At 46.2% G+C, this 11,256-nt stretch overlaps 3 protein-coding genes and 1 long non-coding RNA gene across 5 annotated transcripts; 3 read left to right on the top strand and 1 right to left on the bottom strand.

The window, feature by feature from the left end:
* The first annotated feature begins 115 nt into the window (after positions 1-115).
* Positions 116-945, top strand: polr2k (RNA polymerase II, I and III subunit K). Its single transcript, XM_049750623.1, has 4 exons — positions 116-229; positions 434-501; positions 636-728; positions 846-945. Exons 2-4 carry the CDS (start codon positions 441-443, stop codon positions 866-868), a joined length of 177 nt encoding a protein of 58 aa, XP_049606580.1. The 5' UTR covers positions 116-229; positions 434-440; the 3' UTR covers positions 869-945.
* Positions 946-1,083: 138 nt separating this feature from the next.
* LOC125986744 (sperm-associated antigen 1A) lies at positions 1,084-4,153 on the top strand. Of its 2 annotated transcripts, none has more exons than XR_007487752.2 (8): positions 1,084-1,908; positions 2,010-2,109; positions 2,172-2,324; positions 2,412-2,569; positions 2,849-2,990; positions 3,119-3,245; positions 3,313-3,507; positions 3,702-4,153. XR_007487752.2 is itself a non-coding variant. In XM_049750603.2 (8 exons), exons 1-7 carry the CDS (start codon positions 1,608-1,610, stop codon positions 3,497-3,499), a joined length of 1,116 nt encoding a protein of 371 aa, XP_049606560.1. In that variant the 5' UTR covers positions 1,084-1,607; the 3' UTR covers positions 3,500-3,507; positions 3,702-4,153. The 2 variants fall into 2 exon arrangements, 1 of the variants encoding a protein (XP_049606560.1); XM_049750603.2 differs by having other exon boundaries at positions 3,365-3,507.
* Positions 4,154-5,201: 1,048 nt separating this feature from the next.
* Positions 5,202-10,677, bottom strand: LOC125986729 (E3 ubiquitin-protein ligase RNF19A). The gene is made up of 9 exons (XM_049750578.2): positions 10,085-10,677; positions 8,731-8,939; positions 8,414-8,558; positions 8,084-8,246; positions 7,881-7,995; positions 7,636-7,794; positions 7,322-7,541; positions 6,979-7,122; positions 5,202-5,940 (listed from the first exon to the last, which is right to left on the bottom strand). Exons 1-9 carry the CDS (start codon positions 10,675-10,677, stop codon positions 5,415-5,417), a joined length of 2,274 nt encoding a protein of 757 aa, XP_049606535.1. The 3' UTR covers positions 5,202-5,414.
* LOC125986764 (uncharacterized) lies at positions 5,940-10,810 on the top strand. The gene is made up of 3 exons (XR_007487763.2): positions 5,940-6,381; positions 6,987-7,140; positions 8,054-10,810. It is a non-coding gene; the product is annotated as an uncharacterized lncRNA (long non-coding RNA).
* The last annotated feature ends 446 nt before the right edge of the window (positions 10,811-11,256 follow it).

The raw sequence follows: 11,256 nt of genomic DNA, 5'->3' as shown, positions 1-11,256 counted from the left end.
ATATTTTATTCATAACTACAAATAGTATAAGATTTCTCTACAAGTGAAATGTTTTGACGTATTACATTTTTTAAAGAAAAAAAATTGAGCGAACGCAAACTTCCGCTATTTTCGCTGATGCTTTCTTTCTGACCAATCACAACCCACTTTAGTTTGTGACGAGCGGGCATTGCTCACGCATGCGCACAAGAAGCCTCGCGTTTGAAGAGGTCAACAGCAAATATCTCTGGTAAACCCCGTGAGAATTTAATTATTTAAGTTTATATTCCTTCTACTGTACTTTTACATGTACTTCAATCACAATTGATTAAGTAGGACTCTATATTCCGTGATCCTAAGGGCGAATCCACGCCGAAAACGCCCTACTGTTGTTTCGTTGTGTGGTAGCATGTTGTGCTAACTACGCTAACATACATGTTTTTATATTTCTAAGACACAAAATGGAGACCCAGCAGGATGCGCAACCACCAAGGCAGCAGCCTATGTTTTATATCTGTGGAGGTAACTCTTCTCATTGCTATGTGACGTATAATTCAATATATGGCGCATTATATTTGAGTCCAGCATCTCTTAAGCATTCCCATGCACTGTTTTCAAAATTTGCATTGTAGTTATTTTATTTTTTTTGTTTACAGAGTGCCACACGGAAAACGAAATCAAGGCCCGTGATCCAATCCGATGCAGAGATTGCGGCTACAGGATCATGTACAAAAAGAGGACAAACAGATGTATCCTTCCAATGCTTCTTTAAAAAATACAAGTGTGGATATGTATGTAATCTGTCCATCCTTTTCCTGTATATGTATGCATAATAACAGTGGCTTTCCTTGACTGTTGATTCATAGTGGTTGTTTTTGATGCCCGATGAAGCGGATCCTTTATTTTTTTTTTGGTCCTTTTGTCTTATCATGTGAATAAACGTGGCAACTCAATGAGTGACCCACATTTCCTCTGTGTTCTCTTTTGAAATGTGGCCATATATATTTCCCATTAATCCTGCAATATTTATGAACAGTTAAGATGTAAAAGAATGAATCCACATGAGACCGTATACACATGTATTGTCCAATTCAGTTGGAATTTAAGTTCAAAATATTTTTGAATTTAAATGTATTTAACTATTTGCATGTATTTTAAAATTAAATTGAAATATTTAATAGGAAAAAAAGGGCGTCACAGGGTGCACTGGACACAGCATTAGGTACACATACACTAAATACTTTTGATTATGTGCCAAAAAATACTTGTATTTCTTATTTTGATGTTTTGCCACCATGTTTTTTACTCAAAATAGCTTTTTTTTATAACCGCCAAAAGGGGAATTTTTTATACATTTTTTATTATTTAAAAATAGTGTTTTCATTATCCAGTAGTTACTTGCACGGTGATGTTCATATTTAAAAAAATGTTTTGTTTTATCAAGGATGAACCCACGGAGAGGCGTATTTTGCATGCTGCATAGCACAGCCATCGCCCCTCCCCCTCAATGACGGTACGTCATGCAGGGGGTGTTTCCTAAAGGAAACCTCCCATCCAGATGAAGCTGCTGCGGCTTTGAGAGCTCGGGAAAAGGAAGAGGAAGGACGCACTGCAGAGGTGGTGCAGCCATGGGGAACGTACAGGAGAAGCCCCCCGGCAGCATAGGAGGAGTATCCGGACCGGACCAGACAAAAAGGGGGCCCACAGAGAACAGGAGAGAAACCAAAGGGGTGATCAATGGAAGCGCCGAGAGGATCCCAGCCCCCCAGCGCCTTGTGATGGATGAAAGTTATCTAGATGCCCCAGCAGGGGGCCTCCCCCCCAATCTAGCCCGCATCAAGAATGAGGGCAACAATCTCTTCAAACATGGGCAGTTTGGGGACGCCCTGAACAAGTACAGCCAGGCCATTGATGGATGTGCTCAAGCAGGTCAGGTGACAGACGTGCCAAAATGTCTTCGGTTTTACTCAAGACCTATAAGTCAGCTTCTGTATAATGAAGATCGTCTTTTATAATTGTTCTACCTTCAGGCATCAGCAACCCTGAAGACTTGTGCATTCTGTACTCCAACCGAGCCGCCTGCTACCTAAAAGACGGCAACAGCGCCGACTGCATCGAGGACTGCACCAAGTATGTTTGTGTGTGTGTGAGCGATGACCAGTGACCCACAACGATGTGTGTGATCCTCTCAGGGCCCTGCAGCTGCAGCCGTTCTACCTGAAGGCACTGCTGCGCAGAGCCATGGCCTACGAGTCACTGGAGCGCTACCACAAGGCCTACGTGGATTACAAAACCGTCCTGCAGATGGACACCGGCGTGCAGGCGGCTCATGACAGTGTTCACAGGTCAGCAGAACCAGTGGGAGGCTTTCAATTGACTCAAATATTCGAAATAAATTTAATTAAATGACACAATTGATTGCATGTGTTCAGGATCACCAAGATGCTAATCGAGCAGGACGGGCCTGAGTGGCGAGAGAAACTTCCCCAGATTCCCGCAGTGCCGCTGGCGGTGCAGCGGGAACACCGCGAGAAACCCGCCAGCGTCCAACAGGCCCAAGCGAGGGCGGCCTGGGCCTTGCAGGAGGAAGGTACGCCCCGTGGCGCTTTCTCATTTCCCGTGTGTGTGTTAAGACATTCAGACAGTGTGTAAAATGTGCGGCATCAATAATTTAGATGAGAAGGAGTCACATAGTGTTGTTGTAATGGAACAATTCAGGTCAGGTTTCCTCCCGCAGTGCATCTGTCAGTCACATGACTCAGCTCTTTTGTGCTTATTATTACCCGCTCCCATCCATTCACTGATATGAAGTCTGATTTGTGTGTCATGATCATAGTCTCCACTGGACATATTTCTTTTTTTTTCTCAGCCAGACGAAAAGAATCCCGCTTGAGCGCGTTGAAACATGAAGGCAACGAGCTGGTGAAGAAAGGTCACTTTCAGGACGCTCTGCATAAGTACAGTCAATGCCTCGCTTTAAAACCGGACGAATGTGTCCTCTACACTAACAGGTACAACTTGAAAATGACACAATTATACTAAATATTAAATAACAGATTATTTTTTTCAAGGCCAATGCCCATTAGTACTCCTTTGACTGAACTGTGGAAACGTTCCTCACACGTACTGTTTCCCACAGAGCCATCTGTCTTCTGAAGCTGAGCCGCTTTCAGGAGGCCAAGCAGGACTGTGACTCTGCTCTCCGTCTGGAGCCCACCAACAAGAAAGCCTTCTACAGACGAGCGCTAGCCCACAAGGGTCTGCAGGTGATTGCTGTGCAAAGGCAACATGTGTTACATAATGTCTTTCAGTGGTTAAAATTATTCACCACAGACAAAACACCTTCACGAGGCTCATCACCGCTTGTCCCCCGCGCACAACCCAGGACTACCTGTCGGCCAGTGGTGACTTGCAGGAGGTCCTCCAGCTGGACCCCAACGTCAAGGAGGCCGAGGAGGAACTACTAGAGGTCACCGCACTGCTCAGACAGAGCCTCATGGACGACACGGTGCACACGTAGAGAGAGGGGTACGATGCAAACGTTACCTCTGCCAAGGTTCATTTTTACACTCCCAGCTAACCTAAATGCCTGTTGATGCCACAAGAGGGCGACAAAACACTACTTTGTATTTACTCATTTCCTGCTGTTGATTTATATTTTTTGTGAAAACAGGAAATTATATCAAATGTCACATGATCCTTTTATCATTTCTTTTCCTCAGATTTGCTGATGAGGTGCTTATGAGGATTGTCAAGTGTGAAAACCTCAAAAAACAGCAGAGCTATATCAACACAAGGTGGAGTGAAAACTAAAAGTGTTATGAGTGTGCCTTAGCTTAACTGAGTTTTCAATCAGTTATGATGCAATATGCCAAGTTTGACTGCAGTTTAGTTTTGAGGAGCTCATGGAAATTCAGAAGTGTTTTTGATGCAGTTTTATTCTATTTGTAGTATGACGTCAATTGCACATGTGTTGCATGTACTTTAGGTAAATAGCACAACTGTACAAAATTAAAAAAGAGACTTGATTTGAGAATTTTATTCTTTAAAGATATGCATTTGGATGCACATTACAAAGCCAAAAATGAGTAAATATATGCTTTCCCCAGAATGAAAAAAGTTACTGTAAATAAACATAGCTCCTCGTTTATTGTTAGCATTCGGAGACTTAAAGGAGCTGTATCATGCTATTTTAAACTTCCATCCATCCATTTTCTGAACCGCTTAGTCCCCACGGGGGTCGCGGGCGTGCTGGAGCCTATCCCAGCCGTCATCGGGCAGTAGGCGGGGGACACCCTGAACCGGTTGCCAGCCAATCGCAGGGCACACAGAGACAAACAACCATTCGCACTCGCACTCACACATAGGGACAATTTGGAGTGATCAATCGGCCATGTTTTTGGGATGTGGGAGGAAACCGGAGTGCCCGGAGAAAACCCACGCGGGCTTGGGGAGAACATGCAAACTCCGCACAGGGAGGGCCGGAGGTGGAATCGAACCCGCACCCTCCTAACTGTGAGGCGGACGTGCTACCCAGTGCGCCACCGAGCCGCCCTATTTTAAACTTTCCAAAGCTAATTATATAAAGCTTTATAATTACATTTTAGCACAAGGGGAATCCAATTAGAAAACACCACTTTGGGCATGTATTTGTTGAAGAATCGGCATTTTAACAGCTCCAGACAAATTGATGTAGCATGATATGGCTCCTTTATGGTATTTTGATGACAATGAAAAGGGAAAAAAAGATTTCCCCAAAAGGCACCGAGGGGCAAACAAACAGCGTATTTGCATTCAGTTGTGAGCGAAAGGGGCTAAAACGGTGACAATATAAAATGTGAAACATTCAAGGGAGAATACGAGTTAAAAACTTAAAAATGACCAAATGTACATTTGTTGTACAACTGCTACACAGCTTAACTACAACTGTGGCGAAATGAGAAGCAATGAAACGCTTTTTAGTGACATGATTTTTTTTTTTTGCATAGAGTTTGTCGATAACATAATTTTGTCAAATTTATGTAAACTTAAAGAAAAAAAAGGTTCAGACCCGACACAGGGCTGAGATGTTTGAAAAAGACTTTCCCCAAAAATGGAAAATATGCAATAATAAAGCACTTTTGCACATACAATAATAAATGTTAAAAAGAAAAATGTATTGACTCATAACTGTGCTACTAAATGGTCCCTCTCTGTAAGAATGGGTGGCACAGTGGTGGATATTTTGTGTTTTTTTTTTTTTTTTAAATCTCCACCTTTGCTTTTAAAGAGCAAGCACATTACTTGCACACGTACATTCAAGTTGACCTTCGGTTAAACCATTTTGACTCCTACCACCCTTCACTACCAACCCTGTGACATTCCACTTCCTGTTTTCCATAACGACACTTAAGACAGACGGTTCGTGAGGAGCGAGGGTTTTTTTTTTTTTTTTCCTAGATGTCTGTTGAGGTGCAGTCACGAGTGTCAGCGGAGGCAGCGTCTTCGGTGATATACAGAACCTCGCTGGGCGAAGACGTGTGGTGCTGGCTGCAGGTGGTGGAGTGGCTACTCCGAGGCGGCAGCTGCTCCAGGCGATCGTTCTCCACCTCAGGCAGCGACATGACGGCTTGCGCGTCGCTCGGCTCGCCCTCCCTGGGCGCTTCCGTCTCGCTGAGCTCCGCCGACAGGCGGCTGCAGTGCGAGTCGGCCACTGACGGCAGACTCCCGCTCAGCGACGGCGAGTCCAATTCGGACGAGATGGTGCTGCGGCGTTCCACGTCCCCGTGTATGTGGTTGACTTTTGACTCCGCTTTGCCTCCACCGCGTTTCCACAGCTTCCCTTTGCTCTTCTTGTCCCCCGCCAAGGAGGACGCCTCTTTTAGGTGGCTGCTAGCGCCATCCAGGCTGCTGCTGACGCTGCAGTGTCGCACCTTCTCCTCTTTGGACTCCACGTCTGCTTGCACCTCCAGGCTGTTGTCTCTGCATAGCACGCATCCACACAAAATACTTTCAAACACATATCAAGGCATCACTAATTCACAGCAGTGTGCCTTAGGTAGTAAGTATGCTTGCAAATACTGTTGATGACTCAAGTGAATGTGCTTCGGTTATGCTGAGGAACTGTTCATGTAACATGGAATTCATCAATGTGTCCATGCTAAAATTAAGCTTTATGAGCCACTCAATTTTAATTAGAAATTCCAGGGGATGACATTATTTACAGAGTTCTGCGGTTTTCCGTTATTGAGAGCCGTATACATGCTGTACACATCTTGGCCACCAAGGGGCAGTGTGGGCCCTTGCGTCGAGATACAACTGGTAGTGCGTTGAGAAGCCGAAGAAGAGAGCCACGAAGAAAACCGCGATAAAGTTTCGACAATAAAATTCTTTTTTTCCAGCGTACGAAAAGCATATATACCTGTGAGTATTGTTCAAAACCTTATCTGTGTACCTTTCTGCATCGTTTTTGTATGAATTTTGAGGGGTTTAAGTGGAGTCGGTAGCGCGCTAATTGGCTACAGGTATGTATGGCGCTTTCTATCGTGTATTAGCATTGCTAGCTATGTCGGTGAATTAATATAAAACTACTTGAGTGTGAACTATGTTCATTTTCTTTGTGCGCTTAGTTATACGGGTTATTTCAGCTGGGGTGTAATAAATTACTTGAAACCAGCAACATTTGACGCTTTTGGGGGTCTGTTCGCTATCTGTCAAACTCAATGTGCTCAGGAAATGGAGGGAAAACCCACCATGTTTTTCTCATTCATTTTAATGGCCGTTGGAACTATAAGTGTCTCAAGTGGCCCTCTGACACCAAAGAAAACGCGGACTGCCTTAAAGACCCGTTTTTAGCACTACTAAACTTATGAAGTTATATTGGTCATTATCAAGGAAACCTTTGGAAAATGCTCTGTTTTTGTTTCTAATTGTACTATGCTTTTAAAATGAACATTAAAGTAGGGAGATGGGGGTTACTGTGATAGAGTATGCCGTATAAGGACGTTTTGCCCCGCTGACCTTTCCAGAGGCATGTAGGCACTGAGGATGGAGCCCGCCATCGCCTTGGTGCTGGCGTTGTCGCTTATGGTGCCAAGGCTGACGGTAGCCGACTCGCCACTCAGACTGCAGCGCTCCTTCTGGACGTCTGCCTGCACCTCCATCCTGGAAAACACAAATAAGGTATCGTATTTAATTCACATTTTTAAATATCTGTCAGGTGTCAGAAAGGGTTCAACTTGAACCAAGCAAAATGAAGTTCGCCTGTAAAACGTCTAGGGCCTTTTAGGTTCATCCTCACTCAATATTATTGATTTGTTCTGAATATTTGACATGTGGCTGTCACTTTCATTTCTCCCCCTACCTGTTGTAGCAGCTGCCTGACAGGCTGCCAGTTATGCTGGTGCCGGCGAGGGCCGTGGTGCTGGCGTTGTCGCTCATATTGTCACGCTGGGCCGAACCAACGCCGCAGCGCTCCATGTGGCTGCTGCTCACGCTGAGGCTCAGGCCCGTCAGGCCGCCCACGCTAGCCCCGTCGCCCAGGCTGGCGTTGTTCAGCCTCGTCTCGGCCACTGACGTCGTGTCTGGACGGACAAACAAATTTGCGGTTTTACTTTTGTCCACATATTCATTTTTAATACTTCACTAGGAGCTTATTCACAACATGCCAAAAGTTACCTGTCGCTGCTGCACCACCGCCCAAGTTGTCGTTCTCGTCGTCAAACGCGATGCGCACGCCTTTGCCGTTACCTGCCGACACCCCGCAGCCGCCGCTTCGGCAAAGCGAGATAGGCACCACGCCGTAGACGTACGCCAACATGATAGGCACGCCGATGCCTGGAAGGAAGCACATCATTGACATAAGTGAGAGATTAATCCTTGATTGGGGAGTGGTAAGCGAGCGGAAGCAATTCGTCACTTACCGACAGTCACAGCTGCTACTGCGGGCGAAACGATGACGGATAGCGTCACGCCGCCAGCAATCACCAAATTCCGCTTGTGCTTGGAGATGTCTTTGCCCTCGTAGCGATTATGGATCTAATTAAATGGGTGACAAACATTCACAAACTTGCCCTTTCCCCCCCCCACCAAACAGAACATGGTCGTGTACGACCTGGGGCCTCACCTTTCTGCCCACGTAAACCGGGATGCCGATAATCATCGCGGGGAAGGCGATACCCGCGATGAGGGCGATGCCAACGGGCGCCCCAACTAAGGTGCCCAGCTGCCACAGGATTTTCTTCTTTCTGCTCCAGGGCTTCTTGCCCCAGAAGGTACAACCAGATGGACTGTGGGGGGGCACAAAATAAATTATGTTTTAGTATCATTGCTTGGGGTTTACTTATGGTTAAAACTATTCATTTATGGAAAAGTTGGGCTCTGCTCTTGAAGCAAGACAGGGCCCGTGCGACTACATTTCCTTCATGTGCCTGTGGGGCGGGGTTAAGCAGCTTACCTGAGATAGTGCAGGTCAGAGATCTCTTTCATGCAGAGCCAGCAGAACTCGCAGCCGCAGACAGCGCAGGTCATGTGATTGCAGCTGCCGTCGTTCATCTTGATGATGCAGGCGGCGCAACGAGGGCACGGCTTGATGTCGTCACCTAGGAGACGTCAAGGAGCATCGTCAGCGCACAAATATGAGCTGTTTTACTGAGTGCAATTAAAGGGGGGCTTGTAATGGGGAAAAACTACTTTTCAATAACTGGTCAATTATACGTGATATAGTCAAAAAGTCATAATGTCTTCTTTAATGTGAGTTTTACATTTCATTACCTGCAGCGCCACTCTCCTGGCTGTAACTAAGTGACGACGAGCGGAAACTGCGCAAGCGGAAGTGCTGCGCCCGCTGCTGCCGCGCCGTGTCACACGTCTGGTTGGGATGCCACAGCTGCTTGCAGTGGTAGCAGAACTCCGTGCCGCAGCCCTCGCGACCACACGTGATCTTCGGGCAGCTGGCGCAGCCGAATGCGATGACAGCGTAACTGTGGGTAAGTGGGGAAAACAAAGTTGCTGACAAGGCTAATAGCGGGAGGGGTGCAGTTTTATAAGTATGACACTAGATGGCAGTACAAGATCTAAACATTGTAATGTTTACACTACTTCTGTGTTACGTTCACTGACAAAACTACCCATGTCTGAAAAATGACTTAAAATTTGGTTTATGGTGATACAACAATTTTCTTGTAAACTTACAAAAATGCTCTCATAAAAATTACTTTAAAAGAATTACCTAAAAATAGAGTTTTTTGGTACATTTAGGTAAAATTATGCTTGTCTGAAATTGTAACGCGACGAATCTTTTACTTGTAACATATTACTACCATATATGGTAATCATGGAGAGAGCCACACCGTTTGCAAGTACATAAAAAGTGTAAAGGCTCAGTGTGAAGTGTCAACACTGGAGTCTGCAAGCCGCTTCAACAGACGTGTGTAGCTACAGGAGTAATTTCGCCAATATACAGTGAATGGCAGTACGGGCTTGTTGCGATAACGACACTAAGCAGCGAGGTGATCTCATAAGAACTGTGCAGGACGCGATGGCACCCTGCAATCCATTTTATGTTGGGCTAAATTCCAAAACCAGCAGGTCAGTTTGTGGACTCTGTGCCCGATGCAAACAGACAATAATACCCTTGCGTGCATGACCAGTGGAAGACACTGGAAGACAAACATCCGCCATTTGAGCTAATGTTTACTTGTGAGTGATTGGGAAAGAACGTGTACTGACTCTATACAACTTGATATTGTTATAAATTGGTTTCCTCTGTATGGCTCCTTGAGATAGCATGTAGCTCAGTACTCACCCATTAGAGAGAATGGATTGGCGTGACACGGACTATGGGGGCATTTGTTTCAAAAGCATCGCCATGGAAACTACAAAGGCTTGATGTTGTGATGCTAACAATCCCAGATAGAAAACAATACTAAATTGTCTGACAGAAGCTGGGGTTACCTTAGGTTGCTCACAGACAAAATAAGCATTCATTTGCTTGTATGCTGGGAAGAGTGTGAAGTTTAACACCTCACACTCACAACCCACGCACCAACAGCTGTGTGGACATACTGCTGTTCCACCTCTGATGTTCCAATTTGTCAGAAAGTCGTGTGCGTTCAGTTAGTCTTACCCGCAGTCAGGAGCTGGGCACCAGCGGCAGTCAGGCTCGGCCACCAGCCACCGGCGCAGCATGAACTCCTCGTACTTCTCCATGAGCGCGCGGTCGGCCAAGATCATGGCGATGTCATGCGGGTTGAAGCGCTCCGAACACTCGGGGCAACAGATGTTGACGCGCGACTCGGAGATCTCGATGCGCAGGTACTGGCGCAGGCAGTCGGCGCACGAGCGGTGGTGGCAGGTCATGATTTCGGGGAAGCGGTCGCGCGTGTGCCGCAGCAGGCACAGTGGGCACTCCAGCATCTCCGAGGTGCCTGCCGCCGAGGATGTCGACGGCACCCCCTGGACGGAGTGCGCCGACGTCCTGTCGGCTTCTGGCGGGACGCTGTCCACGCTGACGAGACCGGGCGGGTCCAGCGGCACCCTGGACTTGCGCTTGGCGTCACGGTCAGACCGCCGCCGCCGGCCAAAGAGCGCCTGAAGGGAAAGGCGGCGTTTCTTGGGGGTCTTCCTGACGGAAGGCAGGCTGACAGAGGAGGCGGCCGAGTTGAGCTCGCGCTCTGAGCCGGTGCTCCCATGATGTTGCTGGTGCAGGATGCTCATCATGACCAGAGATCACCACCACATGGGACACACCCACTGTGTTGGTAATGGATGGGAGGGGCGGGGGAGACGTGATGTTAGGGAAGCCTGGGACTCATGTAAACGAAGCCATGATGGTCGGGAAGGCGTTTGTGATGGGATAACCTGAGAGGGGAAGAAAGAAAATATCACAAGGCTTAATAATCAAACATTTGACGTTTTTTTTTGTGGGGATAGGGGATTAATCTTTGCTTCAGTCAGTCGACTATTTTGTGCAGTCATCGTTTGCATATCATAGTGCTGGCTTTCATATTCTTTCATGGATCATTTCCCTCCATTTTTGCCAAATAATTCAATATTGTTAATAAGAAGACAGCTTATTTTAAAACAGCATATGGCATAAATTAGATGTGCTACATACTACTCTTGTGGTGGCCATGCAATTTTACTTTATTTGACTGCATGTTTACACTGACATTTAAACATGTTGCTAATTAGTTTAATGACATATATTTTTTTTAAATTAGACTAACCAATCAGGATCGTAAAAAACTTAAATGCTGTGTCAATTCAATGGTCTTGCACGAAAAAAAAACCTTCTCG

The sequence above is a fragment of the Syngnathus scovelli genome, chromosome 19 (assembly GCF_024217435.2).
Source record: "Syngnathus scovelli strain Florida chromosome 19, RoL_Ssco_1.2, whole genome shotgun sequence".
NCBI lineage: Eukaryota > Metazoa > Chordata > Actinopteri > Syngnathiformes > Syngnathidae > Syngnathus > Syngnathus scovelli.
The sequence above is the reverse complement of the archived record's forward strand: the minus strand, read 5'-3'. Positions and strand labels throughout refer to the sequence as shown.